We start from the raw sequence: 27395 nt of genomic DNA, 5'->3' as shown, positions 1-27395 counted from the left end.
AATCATGAAAAACAAATCTAGTTTCTCGGATATACATTGAATTATAGTCATCTTAATATTTTTCTGCTGGCAATCAACTATTGTTTTGCTTGAAATAAAAATAAATGGCATGCTATTATAAAACTGAAGCATGAATAATCATGAGTGACTAGAATTAAGTTTGAATAGAAATTAAATAATACCACTGCCTTCCAAATAGCTTAGAAAATAAAAATAAAGCATAAAGATGGTTAGAAACCAGTTACTGATTTAAATTAGAATGTATTACAATAGCGCTTCACGGGCCTTCAGCATGTGTTTTGTTCTTTTGCAAAGCTCGCATAAGGAAATAAAATGTCAAGGGCCAACTATTGTCTAGTTATTTCTAATTCAATAAAAATACATTTTTCTTCTTTATGCTTATAGGAAAACTAAGAGAATAATAATAATTCTGTAACCTTACAGAAAGGTTTAAAATTCACAAAGTATTTTGTAAAAAAAAAATAACATTCTTGGAAATAAAATACAATTTTTATAATATTTTAGAATGTAATCTTCAAAAGCCAATCACAGCATCTCAGCTCCCTAGAGGAAGGAACATAATCTGTACATTTCAGTTGGCCACTGTGGGTTCATTCAAGAAGGCATCTGAAATGAGAGGCAAACACATTCTCCTGGAATCTTCTCGCCTATTGGCAAATTGTCAGTCCCATCATTTTTCTTATTACAATTTACGCAATTCTATGCTTGCGCAATCACTAATTCATCAAGGTCCCTTTCTCTCCATGCCTGCCTGCAGGCTGTTGGCCATACAACTAGGTGAGTGTCACCATGGACACCCTGAGCCAGCTTCTATCTCCTTCCCACATGTAAAACCCAGGACCAAGCACCGCGTTCTGGAATGGAGAAACTCAGAATACTCCTATATCATTGCTTTCAAGGCAAGTGAGCTCTCACAGAGGACAAGAACACAAACTCAGGCACAGCAGTTGGAGGTTACATAGTGCAAGGATCTAAAACTCTATCAGTGATTTTTAAGGCAATCTCAAAACAATGTAAAGCTCTGAGGGTGGCCTTTGGGAGAAATTCCGCAGGCTGGTCGGCATCCACTATTCACTGATAGACCTTGCCTCAGAGGAGTTATGACTTGGCCATTCTATGTCTTCACTCACCAGCTTCTAAGCCCCATAAAATATATGTTCTTTGCTTATCCATCATTGTACATTTCCAGCCCTTTACAGAGCCACGACCAAATCAGTTGCTTAGTGAACATTAGCTGAATTATAATTAATTATGAAATGAGTGACACCAAAAGGGATCCTAAACTGCTTTTCTTTTTTTCTTTTTTTTTTCTTTTTTTTTTTTGAGACAGAGTCTTGCTCTGTTGTCCAGGCTGGAGTGCAGTGGTGCAATCTCAGCTCACTGCAAGCTCTGCCTCCCAGGTTCACGCCATTCTCCTGCCTCAGCCTCCTGAGTAGCTGGGACTACAGGCGCCCGCCACCACGCCCGGCTAATTTTTTGTATTTTTAGTAGAGATGGGGTTTCACCGTGTTAGCCAGGATGGCCTTGATCTCCTGACCTTGTAATCCGCCCTGCTTGACCTCCCAAAGTGCTGGGATTACAGGCATGAGCCTCCGTGCCTGGCCTAAATTGCTTTTCATTAACTAATCAACTAAAATATTTGGCTTAGTATATGTGCTGCAGCAGGCACTGTAGTAGGCACCAGGGTTATAATAATGACAGGGACAGACATGCGCTCCGTCCCCGCAGAGTCTGGTCTAGAGGACATAAAATGTCATATAGCTAATGACTTCATCAGGGCTGAGATGAGGGCTATGAGGAAAATGACAGGACTCTATGAAATAGAAGGGGACTTCTAGAGGACCATTCACACAATACCTACTATGCAGAATGAGTTTGTCAACCGTCCTCACCTTCAAATCTCTGTAGACAACAAACCGATTGTGCATGTGTTCCAGACCCAGAATGATTTCAGTGGCATAAAACCGCATCTCCTTCTCAGAGAACACGCCGTGTTGTGAAAGGTGGTAGTGCAAATCGCCCCCTGGAATCAGATTCAGAATTTAATTCAAAGCATGTTAATTTAAAGGAAACAAAAATCGTTGTCATCCTAAATAGTCAGGACTCAGCAGAAAAAGGGAAATTATGCTTCTGCTTGGTCTATATACCTATGTTTCATTCCTGTAGTTTAGCAACAACTTAAATGTTATAGAGAAAACTTAAACATTGGGAAGATTTAAATGCAATGACAGGAAGCACAAGACAGCCAAAACCAAGCCACCATTCTCAGGCTGGCAGCTCAGCTTCTAGTTCTGCTATCACGAGGTGGGACTACCTAACCTGCTTTGATTAACTAAATCCTAGTAAATTAATCAACCCATGGAGTGATCCAACAGACGACTTAGCAACTGGCTCTATGGATAGACAAAAAAACCAAAAAAACAAACAAAAAAAACTAGGCTGGGCACAGTGGCTCATGCCTGTAATCCCAGCACTTTGGGAGGCCGAGGTGGGTGGATCACTTGAGGTCAGGAGTTCAAGACCAGCCTGGTCAACATGGTGAAACCCTGTCTCTACTAAAAATACAAAAATTAGCTGGGCATGGTGGCGCATGCCTGTAATCCCAGCTACTCGGGAGGCTGAGGCAGGAGAATTTCTTGAACCTGAAAGGCGGAGACTGCAGTGAGCCAAGATCGTGCCACTGCACTCCAGCCTGGGCGACAGAGATTCTGTCTCAAAAAACAACAACAACAACAACAATAACAACAACAAACTGATCATACAGACAGATATTTGACAAAGCACATATAGTAAAATTTTAACTGATAAAAAATCCAGGTGGTGGGTGTCCCCAGGAAAATTCTTTCAATGTTGCTATCTGCTTGAAATTTTTCATAATAAAACGCGGAGAAAGGAAATTATCAGATGGCCTCAAATTACAGAGACAGAGAATGCTGTCAACAGGGTAAGGGAATGATTTTATAAAACACAAGGGAAAAGCCTCTATTGATTTATAAAAATGAGTGTGTGTCCAACTTTATTACCCTTGCTTTCGCAAACGTATTTCTCTCTCCATACACATATTCCTGTAAAACCACCACCACATCAAGATGGAAAAGATGCTCAGCATCCCAAAAGCTCCCCTACCACTATGCCCTTTCAGTCAAGACCTTACCCCCCAGCCCCACTCACACAAAAGCCACTCTTCAGCCCTCTCTCCCCATCCATTAGTTTTGCCTGTTTTGGCAGTCACATAAGCAGGGTCACCTAGGGTAGATGCTGCTGTGTTTGGCTTCTTTTGCTCATTATTATGCTGTGAAATTCCTTCCTGCCTTCCTGTTTTGGGGTAGATCTGTGGTTTTTTTTGTTTGTTTTGTTTTGTTTTGTTTTTTTTGAGACGGAGTCTTGCTCTGTCACCCAGGCTGGAGTGCAGTGGTGTGATCTTGGCTCACTGCAAGCTCCGCCTCCTGGGTTCACACCATTCTCCTGCCTCAGCCTCCTGAGTAGCTGGGACTATAGGCGCCCACCACCACCCCCGGCTAATTTTTTTGTATTTTTAGTAGGGACGGGGTTTCACAGTGTTAGCCAGGATGGTCTCAATCTCCTGACCTCGTTGATCCACCTGCCTCGGCCTCCCAAAGTGCTGGGATTACAGGCATCAGCCACCATGCCCAGCCAGATCTGGTTTTAAATCAAACACTCGGAACATAATAAAACTTCAAGTGAACTTAAAAAAAAAAAAAAAAAAAAAAACTAGGCATGTGAGTTGTGAATTGTAGGCTTTATTTCAGTTCTTGTTACTAAAAATACTTTAGATATATACCATGACACCTTCTAGTATCAGAAAGCTCCTTTTCTAGCTGAACGTTTTCCAGCATTTTCAAAGTCATCATCCACAGTTTAAAAGATCAATGTACAGTAGTGCAGATTTAGAAGGTGCAGAAGATTGGGCTAAAATCTGTACTTGGCCCAAAGTCAGTCCTTCAAAGTTGGTTTTTAAATACATTTCTATCTTTGGCCTATATTCTTATGAGGTATTTCATTCCTAAAAGTTGAGGGCCAGGAAATAAGCTAATTAAAGATCTAGGCCAGCTGCATTCCAGAAAATCAAGTTTCACTGTAAGTATTTCATGAGAATCTTTTCTAGAATCTTTTCTTGGGAAGAGACTGGGAGGCCCAGAAGGACGTTGCAGTCAACATTGAAAAATGAATTTTCAGTGAAGATTAAAGGGTAAAAGGTTTCCTCAAACTTCAGGGGGAACCTAATTACCCGAAAGACCCACATTGCCAGTCTGCCTAGATTAATGCATGCTAAGATTTAACATCATGGCGAAGTCTTTCAAGGCATTCAGACTTTCCAAGTTTTGCTTACCGTTCATCAGATCCAGGATGAAGCAGAGTTTATCTGGGGTATGGAAGGCATAGGTCATACATACAATGAAGGGACAGTCCTAGAGTGAAACAATAAAAATTTATAAGAAGAGCAAAAGCTGCCTAGAAAGCACATCTACCACCAAACACCATGCTACATATTTTTAAAATTACTTTTTTTAATTGACACATTGCAATTGTACATATTTATGGTGTACAGTTTGATGTTTTGACACATATCTATGTTGTATAATGATCAAATCAGGGTAGTTAGTGTATCCATCACTTCACACATTATCACTTCTTTGTGGTGAGAACCTTCAAAAGTCTCTCTTCTTGCTATTTTGTAATATACAATATATGCTGTGGGTTTTTATCCAAGCTGCCACCCCATGCATTGAGCACGAACACCTACATGGTAATTTTTAAAGTCACAGTAAAATGGAGCTGGTTACATAATAAAATTCATAGAGACACAACATTAATAATTGGAGCAGATGACCTTGAAGGTCCTTTCTTGCTTGGATTCAATCACGTCTCTATCCTAATTATATCCTCTTCAAAAAGCTAGATACAGAAACATATCACTATCTTGCCAGGCTTTTTGCTGGTCAACATTTTGTTTCTGGCTATTCAAATACCCATTTCAATCTCTGCTTCTGAAGTTAATGGAATCATAGCACGGGTCAGGGAGGGAGGAATGTTATTTGTGGTGTTGTTTTGAAACACTGAGAATAAAAATGGAATTAAATTAGCTTTTGAAAGTGGAAAACTATTATCATGACCAAGGATTGAATAACTCAATTGTAAAGATTTCAGTGTTCCCCTAATTAAGCTATAGATGCCATGCAATCTTAATTGAAATGAAAATTGACAAGTTGGATTCTAAAACATATGTAAATATAAACAGTCAAGAAAAGTTCCAATATTCTTGAATACAAACAAAGCTGGAAAACTTACAGGACCAGATATCAAGACTTATTAGAAAGCAGACAGTGCTTATTAGATATTAGACAGTGTGGTATTAGCCCAAGGACAGACAAGTAGACCAATGAAATGGAAAAGGGAATCCCAAATAGACCCACACATAAATGGTCACTTGATTTTTTATTAAGGTGACACGACAGGGCCTGGGGAAAGGATGGTCTGTTCAATCAGTGGTGCTGGAGCAACTGAATATCTGTACAATAAAATATGAACCTTGACCCCTGCCTCACACCATACGCTACAGCCATTTCCAGCTGATGTAGATCTAAGTGTAAAAGATAAAACAATAAAGCTTCCAGAAGAAAACAAAAGAGAATATCTTCATGATCTTAGGGTAAGTAAAGATTTCTTAGGCCAAAAAAGGCAGTAACAATAAAAATGTTAATTAGACTAAAATAAAATTAAGAACTTCTATTCATCAGAGGACACCATTAAGAGAGTAAAAAGACAAGCCACAGGATGGGAGAAGATATATGCAACCCATAAGTACACAAAGGACTCATATCTAGAGTATATAAAGAACTTTAAAAAATCAACTTAAAAAAGTCAACCAACCCCCAGAAAAATGGCCAAAAAAAAAAAAAAAAAAGGCACTTCACATAAGAGGTTACCACATAGCCCCCAAACTAATGAACAGATGCTCAACCTCAATGTCTCCAAGGTAACGCAAATTAAAACCACAATATGCCATCACTAAACCCACGAGAACAGCTAAAAAGAAAAACAGTGACGATACTGAGTGCTGGGAAGATATAGAGTGAATGAACTTTCATATATGGCCGCTGGAAGTGTACACTGAATGGTGCAGCCACTTTAGCAACCCATTTGGTGGTATCTACCAAGGCTAAGTGTCACTTGCAAACTTTCTGACTTAGTGATTTCACTCCCAGGTAGACATCTAATAGCAATCTGCACTTATGTGCACCAAGATACCTGGACAAGAATATTCAAAACAGCATCATTCAAAATAGCACAAGCCAGGAAATAACCCCAATGTCTACCAACAGTAGAATGGATAGTATGGTATATTTATACACTAGAATACTATATAGATCACGGATCAGCAAATGTTTTCTGCAAAGGGCTAAAAAGTAAATATTTTAGGCCTTGCAGGCCACATACAATCTCTGTCATCTATTATTCTTTGCTTATTTTCTTTACAATCCTTTAAAAATGTAAAAACCATTCTTAGGTAATGGGCTCTACAAAATAAGGCCAACAAGCTAGACTTGGCCTGAGCCACACCTGGCTTTCTGACCTCTGCTGCACAGCTACAGGAGGGAGTTACTGCCGTGGGCAACACCACAGATGAATCTTGTAAGCAACATGGAGTGAGAGAAGCCAAACACAGAAGAGCACATTTATAAAGTTCAAACACAATTTGCAAAGCTAAAATATGCTGTTAGAAATCTGGATAGTAGTTAAGTTGGGCACAGGGTTAGTGACTGAGAGAGGCACAAAGAGATTTCTAGAATACTGGTAACTCTCCGTCTCTTGATCTGGGTGCGTATATTCCCTTATGAAAATTCATCAGTGCTATGCTAGATCTATTAGCTCTATTTAGATCTATTTTATCTATGAAATCCACTTAGATTCTTTATATAAAGTGTATACTTGTCACTAAACTGATTCAGTTTTTAAAATGGCCTAGATTGTCTACATCCTGTTTCTTAACGAACACAAAAAATTATTAAATTCCAAAGAAAATGTTCAAATTTCAACAGAATCTGTAAACAGAATTTGCATTGTTAAAGCTAACAGTTCAAGACCACATCCCTAGGAGGCTCAGTCCCCCTTAAAATGACTGCCTCAGAGAAATCAAGGCTTCCCAAAGAATTTTTATTTGTTCCAGCCAACACTCAAAGATAGAGCCCCTATCTCCCAGCCTCCATGGGAGGGTAGGAGTCTAAATTGGATAAGTCCCAGTTAGCAAACCCACATGGGTCCCATATGGACCATGCCCCTTCCTGCATTGTAAAATTCTTCACGTCCTTGACTCTGCTCCAGCCCGCATTGCACTCCACGGGCCACTGTCCCTTTAAAACATCCGGTCACCTCTGCACAAGTCAGAATGGAGCTCCACTATTTCTCTTACTGTCTAGTCATTACCAAATAAATGCTGTTTTAATTACCAAATAAATGCTTTAACTAATGTCCAACTATATTTATCTTTGACTCAATGTAAAATAAACACACAGGTGAAGGAATCAGATGTGGTTATCTCTACAGAAATCAGTTACTGCAACCCTCACCTCTCGGGGTGCTGAACAGACACTATAATGGGTTTCATGTGGAGTTCAGGACACAACCGAATACTGACCAATATGAGAAAATCAGTGGCAATTTAATGAAGGGTGGGATATAGTTCCAAGGATAATTATGGATAAGAGGGCCTGCCTTGATTACAAGTCAGAATAAAAGTGGATTTTTAGAAGTAGATCATTAAGTAAAACTCTTGAGAAAGGAACTGTCTTCTTTGATTTCCTACTAAAAGTGAACAAAATAGCTTACATTTTGCAGGAACTTGCCATAAAAAAAACTGATAAAACAGGACCATGAAGTCGTTGTTGAAGAAAATCCTCCACACCGCAGTCGGAGCAATCTTTGTGAACTGCAAGGCTGATTATGGTCTCTCTCTAGTTAAAACACTTGGTTTCTAACTGCAGTTAGATCATTTAGGCTCCTCAAGATCGGCCTGCGATGCTCTTCACGGTCTGGCCTGGCCTTCATGTCTCTCTCCAGCTTTGTCTTGCACGACTCCCCCCACCATCGCAGACCCTGGCCCCTCCTCTGATTCCCCCAACCTCATGTGCCTGGGCTCAGACGTGCACTGGCTCCTCCCCAGGTAATCCCCAACTTCAGAAGGGCATTCGTTGACCCCATCTCCACCCTGCGAAGGGCCTTCCGAGCACTGTGTGCCTGTCTTCCATAGCTCTTGCCACAGGTCCCAATTGTCCATACATTTCCGTCATCATTTGAATAATACATCTTTTCCCTTTCCATGCAGCTCTATGAGAACTAAGAACTGGGACCACAGTCCCAGCTTGCCGCAGAGTGCCTGGTTCAACCTAAATGCTCAACTGCGGTTCAAGGAATAAATGAGTCACGCTTCTGAGGAACTTAAATGATTGACTGGATGAATTGCTGACTGCTCTTCACAGCTGTGGACATGCTTATGCTGGTTCTCTAACATGCATATTTCCTTTTTTGCCATCTGAGAATTACAGAAGAAAACTGGGAACAGTACTTCCTACTGTCTTTTGGGGAGATGGGTAGGAATACTCAAGTTGAGATTTAAAAAAACAAAAAAAACAAAACAAAAAAACAACCTTCCAGTAAAAAGAAAACTGTGGTGAGTGAATGCATTTCAGTTACATATCCACAATACGGGAAAGCCTGCCGATACAGGCTGATCAAAAGCTTTGCCTAGTGAGGGTATTTTCAACTAAGTTTTACTAAAAACTGTAGAAAGTATCCCTTGATTAGCAAAAACAATTCCAAATAACTTTACTATAATTATTTTGGTTAAATTAGGCATTTATAAATTTTAAAAATACCATACAGTTTTGATATCTAAATAAAATACAAATAATTCTTTTAAATTAGTTCAAAGTAACTAGCCCAAAATAACCCTAATTTTTTAATTTACTCTTTCAGGGTTACACCAGTGAGAAACTACACAACCACTTAACCACATCTCCTCTCACCTGAGTCAAATCAATATAAAAATACTACATGAAAACTATACTTATGTTTTTCCAACATTAAAACATTTATTTTCTATAGGCTTTCTTGAGAATAAATATCCAAGGCTTTGAGATAACTCACTGAAAATTAATATTTTAATAACCACTTAAAATCTTCATCCAGTACTCACATCCACGTTTGAAATTTAGGATACAGATATTTCCAATAGAAATTAAAAGCCAATGCCATTCACACTGATTCCAACAGAGTATGCGGGATGCTTGGTTTCCATTCTCATCAGTTAAAAACTTGGTCACACACACAAAGCAACTCTTATTTGAAATCCTTAATGCCCATACAGTGTGAGGTCAAGACACATAATTAGAAATTATTTATGGCTATGGGTTTCCATTTGTTGTAACTTAGCTACATTATGCTATTCTTTTGCTTCAACAGCAAATATCTCTTCTAGAAACACTTTAATGATAGAATAATATAAACCATAATACAATAAATACAGGTGACAAACGAAAAAACATACAGCCTTTAAAGTGATGATAAAAGGAGCACTGTTGTAACTTAGCTACATTATGCTATTCTTTTGCTTCAACAGCAAATACCTCTTCTAGAAACACTTTAATGATAGAATAATATAAACCATAATACAATAAATACAGGTGACAAACGAAAAAACATACAGCCTATAAAGTGATGATAAAAGGAGCACTGGCCAAAAAGTCTAGAGATTTGGGGTAGGAAATTAACCTCTCTGGGTCTCAGGTTACTTGCTCAGCAGTTCAAAGGGATTCTTTCATTAGCCACTAAAAATTTGTTTTTTTCAGATCCTTTTGGTGAAGACCTTACTTAAAATCCAGCCATGGGATCTAGAAGTCTCTCACATTTCTCACTGAATATAAAACCTTCCTGGCTGGAGTATCTACGGCTTCATTCACATGTGGGGTACACAGTTAGTTAATGTCTGGCCCCTCCACGCTCACCCCATGCCTCTCCCTCTCTGTCCTGACTCCCTAACCCACTGTGAACACCAGGTCACAGCCATACCAGTGCACACATGCTGGAACAGGGTACTGGGAGGACGGGTTTTTTGGATGTGTCTTCACATACACTGGCATCTGTACAGACACATAAAAGCTGAGGTTTTGATCTTGGGTAATACCATTAACAGAAAAAGAAATTGGAATGGGCAGCTATTTAGTAAGTAAAGAAGATGTAGGGTAAAAGTGGGGTCACACATGTTGAGCTAAAAATGATAGCTTAATATACAAAGAAAGTGTCCAATAAGTAGAAATACGGTGCTAGAAATGGAAAGGCTGATAAACAGAGTAGCAGGTAGTGAGAAGCAGGTAAGATCACCTTCCAGTGAAACACTGACTAGGGACAATCTCAAAAGGACAATTCAGATGTGACTAATCCAAGTCGCTTCTCTCAATTCGCTTCTGAAGGACAGAAGCCACTTTTCTCTTACTTTTCCCCTCTAGGTTAGTCCTTCTTGCCAGTCGTTTAGTCAAGTCTTGACTATATTCCAGTGATTTTTCTGGCTATCATTATTTTCTGCCATCTCCACTACCATATTCTGCAAAAAAGGAAGTCAAGGACAAATAAATAGGCACTAAAGGGAGAAGCCGTGGGTGTGCATAATGGAGGTGGCTGGTGTTCTTCTAACTTGCAAAATCAAATAAAGAGATACTATCAGATTCTAACCCACCCAAGAACTCACTGGCCTTGCAATCAGCTAGAAGGAAAAATAATAAATCATCCTGCTATGAAACAAACAAAACATTTTTAAAAGAAATGCTGGAAATTGAATACTTACTCCTGTGCTGACAAGAGACAACATGATTCTTTCATTTAAGGCTAATGTTTCTCCTTGTTTCATTTTGATCCTCTTCTTATCTAAGCATTTCATTGCATACCTAGAAACATAAATTTATTGAAAAATCTATGCCGTAAATATATCTAGACTAATTTAAACAATATACGTCACACTGGGGCAAGTTTCTGAACATTTAGGCCATGTTTAAAAGAAGCAGAGCAGTACCCAAACGCCATGCAAGAAATATTTTTATTTCACATGTATTGTGAAAACAAAATCAAGCAATACTTAAGATATTTGTATCATTAAATGGATAGAAGTCCCAGTTAAATAAATGATAAAGAAGATGGACATAAATAATTTTATTATGACTAATAAGGGCATATGTATATATTTAGCAGCTAGGAATTGTGAATTCGGCAATGGTCAATTGTTTTTTTTTTTTTTTTTTTGAGACAGAGTCTCGCTCTGTCCCCCAGGCTGGAGTGCAGTGGCACAATCCAGCTCACTTCAAGCTCCACCTTCCAGGTTCACACCATTCTCCTGCCTCAGCCTCCCAAGTAGCTGGGACTACAGGAGCCCGCCACCACGCCCGGCTAATTTTTTTGTATTTTTAGTAGAGACGGGGTTTCACCGTGTTAGCCAGGCTGGTCTCGATCTCCCGACCTCATGATCCGCCCGCCTCAGCCTCCCAAAGTGCTGGGATTACAGGCATGAGCCACCGTGCCCGGCCGGCAGTGGTCAATTTTTAAAAGAGTTTATAGAGGTTAAGAATCTAAAACAGTGATAATCAACAAAATGGAAAGGGAAGGCATGAATTCAAAACAGCATGTCCTAAAATGCTACTTTATTGATTTATTTTTAATTTTGATATTTAAGTTATGACGTTTTAAATAATACAAAGAATCAATAAGATTTTTCTACTATCATTGAGGCAAGTCAATTGAGAAGAACCAATTGGCAACTTAAGATTTTCGAAAACCTGGAACAAACTCATATTAAGAAAATGCAGACAAGTTATATGGCATATTCTATAGACAACAGGAAGCTTTTTCGGTAGGACAACAGAAGGCTAAAAGGGAATTCTTGCAAGTGTTTTCACACGTTTCACAGGCTGAAAGTTCTTGTGTATAACTCTAAATTCCCAGATGATGGACTACTTCCTTCAGCCCGGATCTGCAGCATGGACATTGTCTCAGTGTAGCAGGACACAGAAAATCTACGTTTTTCTTGTTGATCATAACTTACCATGTTTAAGTTATATAAAAACAAGATAAATGTTCAAATTTGGTATTTTATCCACTTTTCTAGAAGTTCTTATAACAAATCAATTGGCAAGACATTAATTTGCTTACGTGTGGGATCAAATGTTAGAAACACATGAAGTGATATGTTCTTTAAATATCTTATTTTTATTTAAAAGAATTTTCAAAATGTTTTACACTACCTCTGTCACCACTCTCTTCCACGGTGGAGTTGATTTCTTTTCTTTTTTTTTTTTTTTAAGAGATGGGGTCTCATTCTGTCGCCCAGGCTGGAAACCAGTGGGATGATTGTACCTCATTACAGCCTCAAACTCCTGGGCTCAAGCGATCTTCCCACCTCAGCCTCCAGAGTAGCTGGAGCATAGCTGGGACTACAGGCACCTGTCACCATGCCCATCTAATTTTAAAAATAATATTTTTAGAGATGAGAGTCTCATTATGTTGTCCAGGCTGGTCTCGAACTCCTGTCCTCAAGCAATCCTCCTATTTCAGCCTCCTGAGTAGATGGGATTACAGGCATGAGCCACTGCACTTGGTGGTTTTTAATAAAACCTTTAGATTGCAGACCAAAGGAGATAGCACACAGGCCTCGGGCCTCTGGGAAGCAAGTGCATTCTTGGGCCTCTGTTTAGAAGGTATCAAAGAGCTATCTAAAAAGGCTCCTGGGGTGCACCTTGTGGTTCACTGATGGGCTTGCAGAGCCAGTGTGCATGCAACTGGCAGCCTGGTGACAGGAACAGACATGAGTGAGGGTTCATGGGCCTTAAGACTTGACCCCTTTCTAGCTATATGGCTCCTGAGAAGTATCTACACTTGATCTATAGAATAGAAGAATATTTACTACCCACTGGCTATTTTTGAGAGTTATGTGAAATAGTAAATGTGTACAAAGAGATAAGTTGATATTATTTACTTTTTTTTTTTGAGACTGAGTCTCGCTCTGTCACTCAGGCTGAAGTGCAATGGTGCAATCTTGGCTCACTGCAACTTCCACCTCCCGGGTTCAAGCAATTCTCCTGCCTCAGCCTCCCGAGTAGCTGGGACTACAGGTGCCCACGACCACTCCCAGCTCATTTTTTGTATTTCTAGTAGAGACAGGGTTTCACTGTGTTAGCCAGGATGGTCTCGATCTCCTGACCTTGTGATCTGCCCACCTCAGCCTCCCAAAGTGCTGGGATTACACGTGTGAGCCACCATGCCCGGCCAATATTATTTACTTCTATAACATCAAGTGTCTGACTAGATATTCTAAATACAGTGATGAAGCAAAACTAGCAGAAATTAATTAACGGTGCCAAGCAACAAGTAGAGTATATCACTTAGGATCAAAAGGTCTACTGTGCAAGTACAGAATAAGAAAGAACTTTTCCATGAGAAAGTGACCAGGGTTGCAGAGGACTGTGTTTCAGTGAAAGTGACCAGGGTTGCAGAAGACTGTGTTTCAGTATACTCTTATTTCCTTGTACTTAACATACAACAAGCAGCCTTCCGAAAGCCTGACAATGTCTAATCTCATTTAATTCTCATAACAAGGCACTTTTATTACTCCTACTTTATAGACCAGGAGATGGAGGCATTGAGAGGTCCCAAACTTTGTCCAAGGCAGAAAGTGTGGAGGGTGAACCTGACGTAGCAGGTGTGATACCAGGACCCTTACTCTGGATCCCTAGGCTACATTGCTTGGGCACCACCCCAGACTTCAAACTCCTGAGTGCCGGGCATCAGGCTCACCCTGCCCAGGCCCCCAAAGTAGAAAGACAACCAATGGGTACAAATTAACAAAGGTAAATTTCAGTCCCCAAAAAACATATCATCCATTGGACCTGTCTGAGAACGGAAAGGACTTCTTGGCAAAGCCATCAGCTCCCAATCCCAGGAAGTGCCTGAGCAGAGGCTGACCGGAGGCAGGCACTGAATTAGGGGGCCACAAACACCCCTTCTCCCACGGACTCAATTACTTTATAACCAAGCCTCACACACTATACTACTCCACCAAGCCCACTGCTCTAACATGCCTGGCACTTAACCAAACTTGTAGTTCTGGGTCTATCAAATCATATTTTCCCACTCTCTTTTGCTTTCAGAAATATGTCTTAAACCACTTCTGTTAAAAAAAAATTTTTCCCCCACACTTAAGAATTCCACCATTCACTCTCCAGAAGACCCTTCTACCCAGCTCAGATGCAGTTAGTTTCCGAATGCTGACCTCCCAGGAAAAACGTTAACCAAGGTGAGTGATGGAGCCCACGATCGGTGATCATTGTCCACAGAGCTTCCTCCTCTCCAGCACCCCAGCTACTGATCTACGGAACCAGCATCTGAAATGCCACAACTGCTTATGCTTCATCGTCGGTGAGTCTTTATTTAAAAGAGAATGTCTCTCTTTTGCAAAGCAAACAATTATTTGTCATGTGATCTGATGGGGAGGCTGAACATAACACGCCACAGTTGTCAAGGATCCTTTCTAGTTCACCTCTAGCTCCCTGGCTCCCACCCACAGCCCGCACCATCTTGGGCATAGGATACAAGGTTATTGCTGAACTTCCCATTTGGCCCTAAGAGGTGGAGGTTCCAGCTTATTGCTCTCATTCCCCATGCTTAACAAAATACAGCTTAATTTTTTTTTTTTTTCGAGCAGAGTTTTGCTCTGTCACCCAAGCTAGAGTGCAGTGGCGAACTCCGCTCACTGCAAGCTCTGCCTCCTGGGTTCACGCCGTTCTCCTGCCTCAGCCTCCTGAGTAGCTGGGACTATAGGCGCCCGCCACCATGCCCGGCTAATTTTTTGTGTTTTTAGTAGAAACGGGGTTTCACCGTGTTAGCCAGGATGGTCTCGATCTCCTGACCTCGTGATCCACCCGCCTCTGCCTCCAAAAGTGCTGGGATTACAGGCGTGAGCCACCACGCCCAGCCTACAGCTTATTTCTTTTGGAGGTAAAGTACTTCAAAAGAAATGTCATAGGTTTCCACATTTCTCTATAGGAATTTTTTTTAATGCAAATATTAAAATCTTAATAGTGCCAGTAAAAAATAAGAGCATTGAAAGCTTACATTTTTCCAGTGTCTGCTTTCCTGCAACCATAAACTTCCCCGAATCCTCCTCGTCCAATAATCCTATGCACACTGAACTCATTCATGGTCAACTGGGAAATCCAAACACAAAATGAAAACATAAGATTACATAAAGCTATGGTGTTTTAAAGATTTTTTCATGCAAAACATAGACAGTAATTAAAATAGCAATCTGACTTAGGGATCTACCCTTTTCATGACTGAGTCTTTAAGCTGAAGGATGAGATGCCCCAGGGGTGGCAAGACTTTCGACAGCCTCCCTCAGCTCCACCTCCAGGATAAACGAGGCACCAAATGGAGGCACAAGGGAAGATGATGGAGTGGAACCAAGCCAAACTGTTTCTCCACTCTCACAAATCCCAGATTACAATATGTATACCTTGAAGACAAGTGAATGTGAAACGTCTAATCAAAATGAAAAGCAGCCTTAGCTACTCTGAAGCCTAATGTTTGGGAACAATCCAATGCTTCCGAGAACTGTCAAAGTTGAAAAACGAGAGTCCATGTCAGGGGCATCTATGTGTTCATGATACAAGGCCATATGATCAGGAAACCCAACAGATGCAGGCCATGTGAATTTGTTATTGATAACATCAGTGAATAGAGAGGACTCATGCTGGCCATGTGAGCGTGAAACAAGGCTAAATGTGAGTAAAGTATATACAGAGGCTGTATTCATAAGCACTTTCCTTCAGTCAATAATATCTCAGTAATGCCCCACGTCATCATTAGATTTAATAATGTTAAATGGCACAAAGACAGATAGTGAATCTGACATTTCATGTAAGAGGCCGTAAGACAATAGCAAGTACCTATTACTTTACATATCCTGGCAAATTTAGGGTGGGATTCTTTAAGGGTTCCCCCAAACAATCTTAAAACATCATATAGAAACCTGCGTTTGGGCCACAGACTTCACGTTTGATTCTCAGAGTCCACAAGGACACAGGATCTCCCGAGGCAGAAGCGTATGAAAGACCCAGAGCAGATATAAGGGGTTTTTAGAGTATGTGTTATTGCCTCTTGCTTCTAAATCCTTCCAGGAAATATGATGGGAAAAGGAGGTTATAAATTTAAAAAAAAAAAAAAAAAAAATCATTTCTTGGCCTTTTAGTGAAGATCAAGTATTTTAAAAAAAACAAAACTCCTGCCAGGCGTGATGGCTCACACCTGTAATCCCAGCACTTCGGGAGGCCGAGGCGGGCTGATCATGAGGTCAGGAGATCGAGACCATCCTGGCAAACACAGTGAAACCCCATCTCTACTAAAAAATACAGAAAATTAGCCGGGTGTGGTGGCAGGTGCCTGTAGTCCCAGCTACTTAAGAGGCTGAGGCAGGAGAATGGTGTGAACCCGGGAGGCGGAGGTTACAGTGAGCGGAGATCACGCCACTGCACTCCAGCCTGGGCGACAGAGCGAGACTCGTCTCAAAAAAAAAAAAAAGCTCCTCTTCCAACAATACCATTCAAGTAAAAATCTCAACAACAACAACAAAAAATTCCAGTTGATTGTTTTGCCCAATTGCAAGCCTATGAGAAGGGAGATTGTAAAACAGAAGGTAAGAAAGACTGTGCAAAGAAATGTGTGCATTTTCAAACTGTGATAAGGATGATGCAATAAGAATGACTGAAATTGAAAACTTAAAGTAGATGAAACACTAAGGAGATGACGTGTTAGAACGTGGCCTGTATTGGAAGATTGCTTTTATCACTCTCAAAATGATAAAAAAGAAGATGAAGCCTTGGTCTGATAAAGATGTCATCATTTTCATTATGATACTCAATTTGTATTATTACATCTAATAACAAGAAAAAGAAAAGGAACTCTACCAGAATGGCAGAAGGCAAGGACATGAAGGAGTTATATTAAGTAAAAGATTTGTATTTTTACTACTACTTTTGTTAAAGAGTCAATTACCTCTTAAAATATCCTTTCCGACATAAACAAGCACATTCTCATATGAATATGAAAAAGAATTAAAGCTTCTATTGTTTATAAGGAAGCATGGGAGGGTGAATGCTTAGTACTTAAAGCTGTAAGACAGACATCTGTTTGGGCAGTGGACCCTCTGGGAGTACGTTCCAGAATCAAGTATTTTCTCATGAGGTTAAGCCAGAGGAAGTTTTTATTTAAAAAATGAAAAAAGAAAAAGATGATACTCACATGGATATTTAATTCAACGTTTTTCCACTGACAAAATCTAGTGAACTTGTCACTAAAAGAGAATAAAATAATTACTAAAAAGTTAAATATCAAATTAACTGGATTTACAAAACAACACCGTAAGACAGACTAGAACGGCATTACTTTTGGGTTGCTTGTCAAATAAAGTAAGTCTTCTGAAACCCTTTTTCACAGAGCATTCACCAGTATTCATGGCTTCACTTCATGATTCAAATGAAAGATTTCATGTTTCTTCTTTAATTGTCATAAGCTATGGTAACACTTTTATCTGAATCAGCAGAGTCCAATACGGAGATGATATGAACCACACATATAATCTAATTTTAATAATATACTTTATGTAACCCAATATATTAAAAATTCTTTCAACATGAAATCAATATGAATTAATGAGATATTCTACATTCTTGTTACTATATTAAGTCTTTGAAATCTGATGTGTATTCTGCACTTAAAAGCACATTTTAATTTAGACTAGTCACATTTGAAGTGTTCAATAGCTGTATCTGGCTACTGGCTACCATATTGGACAGCCATGGCTTTTAAAGCACAGCTCTAAGACAAAAAATTAATGTTTACAAATAATTCTAAGAGTAGCCATGTGCCAGGCCCGCTCATATATTCCTCCTACAGACTCTACAGCCAGGTACTATTATGATCCCCATTTTATAGCTGAGGAAACCAAGGCATCAAAATGTTCAGAGGCTTGGCCAAGGTCACACAGTGACAGAGTGGGAGAGTGGAATTTGAACCCAGACCAATAGAATCTAGTGTATCATCTTAATCAAGATTCAGTACTGCCCCTCAAAGACACAGGTAGTATAGAAGAGAAACCCTCAGACTAGAATCCTAAGAGGCAATGCTCTTAGGATGACTGACATGCTCCCACAATTCACTCAACTGCTTGATGAGTGTTTTCTTTATCCATGAGGAAAAAGATATATCCTGTATCTATTTAACAAAGGCATTTTGATTACGTTTTTTATTAATGAGCAATATATCTGTAAGGTGGGTTTTTTGTTTTTGTTTTTGTTTCTTTGAGACGGAGTCTTGCTCTGTTGCCCAGCCTGGAGTGCAGTGGCGCCATCTTGGCTCACTGCAAGCTCCGCCTCCCGGGTTCACGCCATTCTCTGGCCTCAGCCTCCCGAGTAGCTGGGACTACAGGCCCCCGCCACCACGCCGAGTAATTTTTTGTATTTTTAGTAGAGAGGGGGTTTCACCATGGTCTCGATCTCCTGACCTCGTGATCCGCCCGCCTCGGCCTCCCAGAGTGCTGGGATTACAAGCGTGAGCCACCACGCCCGGCCTGTTTTTTGTTTCTGTTTTTGTTTTTGTTTTGAGATGGAGTCTTGCTATCTTCCCAGACTGTAGTGCAGTGGCGCGATCTCAGCTCACTGCAAACTCCACCTCCCGGGTTCATGCCATTCTCCTGCCTCAGCCTCCCAAGTAGCTGGGACTACAGGCCCCCGCCACCACGCCCTGCTAATTTTTGTGTGTGTGTGTGTATTTTTAGTAGAGACGGGGTTTCACCATGTTAGCCAGGATGGTCTCGATCCGCCCGCCTCGGCCTCCCAAAGTGCTGGGATTACAGGCGTGAGCCACCCTCCCGGCCAGGTGTTTGTTTTCTAAACTATTTTCAAAAGAAATGCATTCTAGATTGAATACTTCTTAAAAAGTAGAAAACATTCTGGTGATGGTTCGATCCCATTTTGCCCCTGGCATGATTCCTTAACTCAGACACAGGATTCAGGGAGAGAGGGAGGAAGGGAGGAAGGGAGTTACAGGTAATATTAGCATCATACTGGCATGCGCTAAAGACATCCAAATATCACAGTTCCCTAGGGGCTTCATTTAATGAGCTTTACAATTTTTTTTTTCTTTTGAAGACAGGGTCTTACTCTGTGTCCCAGGCTGGAGTGCAGTGGTGCAATCCTAGGTCGCTACAACCCTCAATTCCTAGGCTCAAGTGATCCTCCCACCTCAGCCCTCCAAGTGGCTAGGATTACAGGCACACAACGCCGCACTGAGCTATTAGTTTTTAATTTTTATTTTTGAAGACAGTGGGTGTTGCTATGTTGTACAGGCTGGTGTCAAAGTCCTAGCCTGAAGCAATCCTGCTGCCTCAGCCTCCCAAAGTGCTGGGATTACAGGGGCAAGCCACCACACCCGACCAATAGACCTTTTAAAAAATAAGGATCTTTAACATATTTCTGAGGCTAATAATCAAATTAAAAATCAAAAGCAGAGGAACAGTTGCAATTATAATAGCATCTTTTTTTCAATGAATCTAAAATGACTCACAAAGAGTGTTTCACTGACCCTCCTAACATGTCTAATGAAGTTGGTAAATTAAAATTATGTTTTGAGACTTTCTAAGAGTTATTTCAACCTATTTTTTTAAAGTATGGTGCATGCAAAAGGCAAAACCACATTTGGGTGCACTCCCATTTATAAATCTATGACTGGTCTTTGAAATGCACTTGGTTTGTGAGGCTAGCTCGTACTCTCTTTTCTCACAGATTCTGGAGTCCAGAGCTGGAGACAGGGGATGGAAATCTGACACATTTTACAACTAGCTGAGGAGGGTTAACAAACAAGGAAAAGAGAAGTGCCTGCATATTTTGCCCACTAAGAATGGATTTGCTGTAACAAGTTCCTCTTTAGGAAGTACAGATGGTCCTGAGTATCTAGGCTCAGTCCTGTCTCCACGGGGGTTTATTTGAGTGCTATTCCCAATCAATGCCTGGTTACTGAGTGGGACATTTTTGACAGGAGGGGAACTGTGACAAAGGAAAGAGCCCAGACAATGACAGGGCTTCAGGTAGCTAGAGCCCTTGCAAATGACTTCAAAGGATCTTGGAGAGAAGATCAGAGGTTAAAGACATGGAAACGCCTGGGATGCAGTAAGGTTGGAGTAGAAGAAGTGTTTTTAACTCTGATTCCTGACCCAGTCGTTGTCCTGCTGAGCAACTGAAGTTCACTGCCTGAATGAGGCGCATAGCTCTCAACTACAAGAGGGAAAGCCTCCACTGCCCTCTCCAATTCTGCCTCACCTGGAACTCAGCCCCACAGCCCTGCTTGGACCTCAGGGAAGGTGGGAAGACATTGCACATGTCCCTGCATTGCTGATGGCTCCCTCTCTACCATCAGACTCAGGGTGGTCACGGAAAAATCGCCTTTTCCATGGGGCCCTTCGTGTGCCCAGTCCCAATGAGGCCAAAGGCTACATGACCAATACTGATGGAGTCCCTGTGCTTTTCAAAATCAAAGCTCCAAACTTATCACCTGACATGAATTTTTTTTTCTAATTTGATGGAAATTAACAAATCAACTTTAAAAATAATTTATTTACAGAAAATTGTAATGGCTGCAGAAAATCCCGTGTGCCTGCTTGCCTAAAATGCAAACAGCATCGTTTGCATTTACTGCGAGGATATGAAATGACTGGCTCAATGAGCGAAAATCACTATTATCTGTCAGCCTGGTTTTAAGTGAAAGGATGCATGGCAAAGTTATAAAATATCCATGGGAGAACCTCTTCCCCACTTTTAATTACCTTCCCCTCTCTCCCTTCTCCCCTAAGGATCACACAAAAGTTAGGTTTACCCAAGAGTTGGGAAAGGTCAGATTTTAGGACCAACAGCCATGGAGATGGCCCAGGACTTGGCTGCAACTCAGCCCTGAGCCAGCAGCCCACCCTCTCCATTTGATGCTGGTGCTTTTTGGCAAAGTTCCTGCTACTACTCAGAAAAGTACAATCGTCTGTAAGAATATTAGTTTCCCAACATATTGACTCTACTCCAGGATAAAATTACCTCTTGAACTCCAATAGAATTGCAACACAAATTTCTTTTTAACTGCTTTAGTTCTGTGAATATGTGGTGAAGAAAACTACAGTAAAGTAGCATTTGTTCTTAAAGTGCAATTACTGAGCAGCTGCAGAAAACTCTAGCATGAGATATCATCATCACGTATATTGTCTAGAAATTGGCCAAGCTGATAAAGTCAGTGTCAATGCAGATTCTGTTTTAGAAGGTCCAATTTCAGTGGTGCATTGTCACAGAGACATACTCAAAAAACTGAAGAATTGACCAGTAGATCTATAGTTTGAGTAACCAAGGGACATATTTATTAGGTATTTAATGATGTACATGATCATAAACAGACATTGACCTATGTCCTTAAATTCTACTCCAACATAAAGAATCAAGTACAGGCTTGTCCTGCTTTGGGAGACATGTTTCCAAAATCCAAGCAAATGAATCAGATAAATTATAGTCAAGTTTGCATTATTAGCAAAGGTCTCCCAATAAGATACTTTTTAAAATTGAGGTTCCTCAGTGTATATTTTAGACTCTATTGAAGCTAAGAAATTGAAGGTCAAAGAGATGTTAAGATAGACAAACCCTAAAATTATAATATAAAGTACTGAGGAAACAGTTTAACACAAAGCCTGGCACATCGTACACGGTCAATGAATACTTGCTGAATGATTAACACACATTTTAAGGTCAGCATTTACGGCATAAGATGAGGTACACATACACTATAAAAAATTGTGTACATATATGCATAAAGTTTCATACCTTTCCATAAATTTTTGAAAAATGTCACCTCGAAGGCTTTCACAAATTTCTTCTATGTATGGCTGGAAGAGATGGAAAAGAAATTCCACACTGAATGAATCGGAATGTATCAAAAAAAACACAAACTAATGAGACTCAGGTTAAACGAAGTTCCCAAATATGCACTCCCCATAGCATTGTGGCTGGTACCTGACCTTCTCCGTGCTTGTCTAATATTCACTAATGGATTCATCAATATTTATCTACACCACTTGATTCTATGAAGACACAGACAGGTCTGCCCTGTTTGCCACTATATTCCTACTACCTAATATGACTCCTGGCAAGTCACAGACACTTCTTACACGAGCAGGGCTCGCTTCATGGAGGTGTGACTCAGAAAAGCCTGGTGCTGGGTTTAAAGCTCTGTTGTTGCCATTTTGAAATTCTTAATCATTTTTGTATGAGGAGCCCTGCGTTTTCACGTTGCACTGGGCCCCACAAGTTATGTGGCACAACTTGTAGGCTAATAAAAGCATCTGTAATCTGCACTGAGTTTTAAAAACTCAAAGCTAATAGGTCCATGAAGTGAAATTTTTTTTAATTAGCTATTTTATTTATTGATTTTCTGTCTCTTAGAGTCATAGAGAAAACCACAGGGGAGAGTTGATCCAATCCCACTCCTCATCTTACAGGTAAGGCTACCGGACTGCAGGCAGGTGCACTCCCAAGGTCTCTGAGAAGGTCCATGGCTAAACTGGGGTTAAGGCGAGGGCTCCTGGTTCACATGGACAGCGCTCTTCCCCTCATGGAGAACAACTACCATCTACTTCAACTTCATGCCACTTTACCCATTACTGAATAAACAGCATCAGCTTTCCTTTTCCATGTGATGAACTTTTAAAATCAAGAACTATAAAAATATAAAGTGACAATATTTCACAGTTCAGCCCAGAGTCAATTAGATAGTTTTGGGAAACATTTTGGCACCCTCAGCTCATTGAATGATCCAAATTTAACCTTTTTTTAATGTCTTCATAGATCATCCTGAAAGTATACAAAAAAAAATAAAAGAAAAACTACATCATGGAACAGTACAAACCAAGTGATGAGAATAGGAAGTCTGCAGAAGCCACAGGAACCAAACATGGGCTGGGAGGCAGCTGCAGTCCTTCTGGGAACCTTGCTTCCTGCAAGCAGAAAGGACACTACCCTGGCGGGCAACGCGGGGTAGGGGGCGGTGGTGGGGGTGAGCCAGTCTACGCCAACTTGCAGAACTATCCCTGTCCTGGGGAAGGCACTGGAGCTAGTTGCGAAAACCGTATGGACTTTGTCCCCTTTGTGGTGAAAGAGGAAGCTAAATTATCTCTCTCTGAAGTTCCTTCCAGCTCTGAAATCCTATGATTCCAGGAAACACACAACATCTATCTTAGCCAAGTCCTCCACAAGTCTCAAGAGGTTCAAAAGAGTCAAGAGACGAAATAGATTCAAATGTCCAAAGATCTAAGAAAAGGCTACATTTATAGATCACAGATTTTTCTATTTATAAAAGCTATTACGTCAATTAATATTTTTCTTTCATATTTTATCAAACATCCCTACTTTCTGCTAATAAAGTAAAAGATGAGTGTCACTGGGAATTCCTAAGACTACGTAGAATCTACCATGCTGCCACTTTTCAACAGAAGGAACCGCAACAGGCTTGCTAAGGAGTATGAAAGCCAGAGTTCAACAGTGAGATGAGGAGCAGACTACTTTCCCTCTCTGATCCTCAGTTCCCTTAATCTGTAAAAGAGAACAGTTGTATCTAAGTTGCAAGGCTGTCGTGAGAATTCGGTAAGATTCAGAATACTGACAGCCGAGCTCAGGGCCCAGTGCATTTTAGAAGCACTCAAGCACAAGCTAGGGCCCCTCCCAAGCCCGCCACCAATGGACCTATGCATTTACTTACCTCTAAAGGCAATCTTACAACAAAAAGAATTTAATAAAAAGCATTTGTATTTACTTTAAAAACAGTTTTGTTTTACTATGAACTACAACTGACTTTACTGGTTAATGTACCTCTGTAAACAGGACATTCAGACATATACCTTTTACTTATACTCTAGTCATTATGCTCTGATGGTACATAATACATAGAATTGCATTAATATACTCCTTATTTTAATAAACTTTATAATATTTTCTTCACCTCTGAAATAAGAATAATACCCATTCAATATCTGTTTAGCCAGAAGATTATTTTGACTATTTTTTTAATGAACAAAACAAATCAATAAGGTGTTTTTTAAAAGATATATGAAAGAAGTTGCTTCTAAATGAATGTTTTTTGAAGGTATGAAAGAATCCTAGTGGTCTTTGTATCTCCACTGGAACAATTTTTTTCAATGTTATTTATGTTATGGTAGAAGCTAAAATCACATTTGTAAAACCCATGTATTATGAGGTATAGTTTAGCAATGTTAAATGTAATTGACCATAAGGCTGTCTACGTACCATGGCAAAGTCAGATGAAAACTGAAATTCTGACACTCAAATGTCATGGAGACAACAAAAAGCAGATATTGACACTGTACTTTCTGACTGTAAGATGTGTGATAATAGGTGACGTTTGTGGAGCACAGTGATAGGCGGGCCTCGTACAAAGCAACCTGTGTGCACCCTTCTCACTGAATCTTCAAGACCTCCCTTTGAGGGACAGCGCAGTGTCATTTCCATTTTACAGATGAGAAAACTGAAGTTAGGAAGGTGGAGAAGCTTACCCAAGGTCCTCCAGCTACGGCCCTGGGACTCAAAGCCAGGTCAGGTCAATGAATTTCATAACCCAAGCTTATAACCCACTACTATCCAGACAGGTATTACATTTTATGAAAGTCTATCTAATTATTGTCACAGAAAGGTAACACCCAATTTGTTACTATCTAAATATGCTCTAAGAGTCAAATCGGTATTTGCTCTGCTGAATAATCAAATTCATTTTGCATAAACACCATCATAAGATGCCAAATTTGGCCAGGCATGGTGGCTCATGCCTGTAATCCTAGCACTTTGGGAGGCCAAGGCAGGCGGATCACAAGATCAGGAGATCGAGACCATCCTGGCTAACACGATGAAACCCCGTCTCTACTAAAAATACAAAAATTAGCCGGGCGTGGTGGCAGGCGCCTGTGATCCCAGCTACTTGGGAGCCTGAGGCAGGAGAATGGCGTGAACCCAGGAGGCAGAGCCGGCAATGAGCTGAGATCGTGCCACTGCACTCCAGCCTGGGAGACAGAGCGAGACTCTGTCTCAAAAAAAAAAAAAAGATGCCAAAGTCAACTTACCTCCCTTTAAATGACCAACTTATCCAGGAAAAAGATAAGTTGATTATTTTCACTTATTAAAACCATTATATTACTCAATGACGTTCTTTCCTATTTCTTGTAATTCACAGAAACATGAAAAGCACTTTATTCATTGGAGAATCTGACTGTCCTTGTAAACCACTGCCACCTCTATAAAAAACACAGGATGGAAAAGGCTTTTGGGAGGAAGTGAAACCATCTCATCTAAAGAACGCCAAATATATAGGCCTATTAGTTGGGAACCTGATTTTCCAAGTCTTGTCATTTAAACCTCTATGACAGTATTGTGTTGAAGATATGAACAGCCAAGGTAAAATACAATTTCCCATGACTCAAAGATCACTCAAACATTTGCTCCTGAATCTTGAAAATAAATTGTATTTCCCCTAGAGGATAATCACAGCAAGTATCAACAGCCTGGCACTACAAAATAAATCTTGTAGAGTCTTTGCTCATCACAGGTGCTGGAATGTCAAATGGGCAAAAACTTGCTTCTCTGATGTCTTATCTTGACTGATTTCTAGAACATAATGTTACTACAAAGCTCTAATGGGCTTCTTCAGAAAAGGCTTTAGGAAGCACGTTGGTAGAAGGACACTTTGCAATGGGAAGATAAACGATAATAAACTCAAATAGTCCCAGACAAAGCTCCAGAATAGAACACAGTCTTTACAAAGCAAGTCCTCTAGTGTAATTGCACATGCAAAAAGAATGTCACCAAGGCCAAGTGTTAAGCAAATATTATCTATTTATTTTGGAATAATTTTATCTTACCTGAAAAAGAGTTGATGTCACTTGTTTCTTGGATAAATGACTTTGTACGTGTTCTACAGCTTGCTTTGAGAAAGGCTATCAAAAGTCAAAAATAATATTTTTAAATAATGAGATGTAACAAATCTGTGTATGTTATATAATATCACAACAGATAAATTTAACACAGCAATTACTAAACAGTAACCTATGGTAATTATGTTAACAAACATTCTTTAAAAATCTGTTGAGTGTTTATAGGCAATCCCAGCAAATGCTGGGTTCCTCTGGGCATCCAGTTCTTAGACAGATGCCCAGAAGAATGACCATGCAGGGGCTGACATTATGCAATTCCAGAAGGGTTCAAGATCACTCTGATAATAAAGTGTAAAGAATCCTATTATCAGGTCAAGTGCACTGGCTCATGCCTGTAATCTCAGCACTTTGGGAGGTCGAGGCAGGAGGATCACTTGAGCCCAGAAGTTCGCGATCAGCCTGGGCAACATAGTGGAACCTCATTTCCATAAAGACAAAAATAAAAATAAAAATGAGCCAGGCGTGGTGGTGTGCGCCTGTAGTCCTAACTACTCTGGAGGCTGAGATGGGAGGACTGTTTGGGCCCTAAATGCATACATTCATCAACAAACTGATAATGGGGTTGTAAAAATGTAAAATTTCCATCAAGTAAGAGAAAATACACAAAAATACCCCTAAGAATTAATGTCAGGATTACAAAGTCAAGCCATAGTGGTAAAAGGCTCTAAGTTAAGGAAAGTCTTACTGTAACCACAGCGACGGGAACTAGGGCAAAAACAATGGAGTGTCCACTGATAAAAATTAAAATGGTATCCTCCCCTCTCCAAACTTCAAATTGTGTCTTCTTTAATAATGCACAATAAGAAGAAAGGCTTAAAAGTACCATCATACAAATAAACACCCTCTAAACTGCTGAACTACATAAAAACTAAGTTTACGGACGCTTTCCCATTGAACATCTGGCATTCTTCAAGGGTTCAGTCCTTCCCTACTGAGGCAGCAAGGCATGGAGTAGCAACAATTAGTCCTAGGCCCAGAAATTCCTTCATCAAGCCCAGTGGGTCCAAGGAACAGAGCAGTGCATGCCACAAGAAAGAGATGTCCTCTTTAGCCACAGTTATGCAAATGTCAGCAAGAACTGTAAATAAACAATGAATACAGAAGCACCAAAATACACCATTACCACGACCAGTGCTGTCCAATAGGACCTGCTGCGACAATGGGAGGGTTGTGTATCTGTGCCATCCAATACAAAAGCCACTAGCCCCATGTAACCACTGAGTACTGGAAATGTGGCTCATGA

At 40.3% G+C, this 27395-nt stretch overlaps 1 protein-coding gene across 6 annotated transcripts in view; it reads right to left on the bottom strand.

Annotated features, from left to right (window-relative positions):
- The window catches only part of GRK3 (G protein-coupled receptor kinase 3), a 274428-nt gene that overhangs the window by 41088 nt on the left and 205945 nt on the right, over positions 1-27395 (bottom strand). For all 6 annotated transcript variants that reach the window (XR_010139447.1, XM_063722816.1, XM_063722815.1 and 3 more), the window contains 7 exons: positions 26081-26155; positions 21984-22045; positions 17377-17428; positions 15193-15284; positions 10880-10979; positions 4373-4451; positions 1914-2044 (listed from right to left, as the gene is read on the bottom strand). Coding sequence is in view for 5 of the 6 variants with exons in the window: in XM_063722816.1 (XP_063578886.1) it covers positions 1914-2044; positions 4373-4451; positions 10880-10979; positions 15193-15284; positions 17377-17428; positions 21984-22045; positions 26081-26155 (591 nt within the window). In the remaining variant the exon portion in view is untranslated. The remainder of the gene's footprint in view (positions 1-1913; positions 2045-4372; positions 4452-10879; positions 10980-15192; positions 15285-17376; positions 17429-21983; positions 22046-26080; positions 26156-27395) is intronic.

Source organism: Pongo abelii, chromosome 23 (assembly GCF_028885655.2).
Source record: "Pongo abelii isolate AG06213 chromosome 23, NHGRI_mPonAbe1-v2.0_pri, whole genome shotgun sequence".
Classification (NCBI taxonomy): domain Eukaryota; kingdom Metazoa; phylum Chordata; class Mammalia; order Primates; family Hominidae; genus Pongo; species Pongo abelii.
The sequence above is the reverse complement of the archived record's forward strand: the minus strand, read 5'-3'. Positions and strand labels throughout refer to the sequence as shown.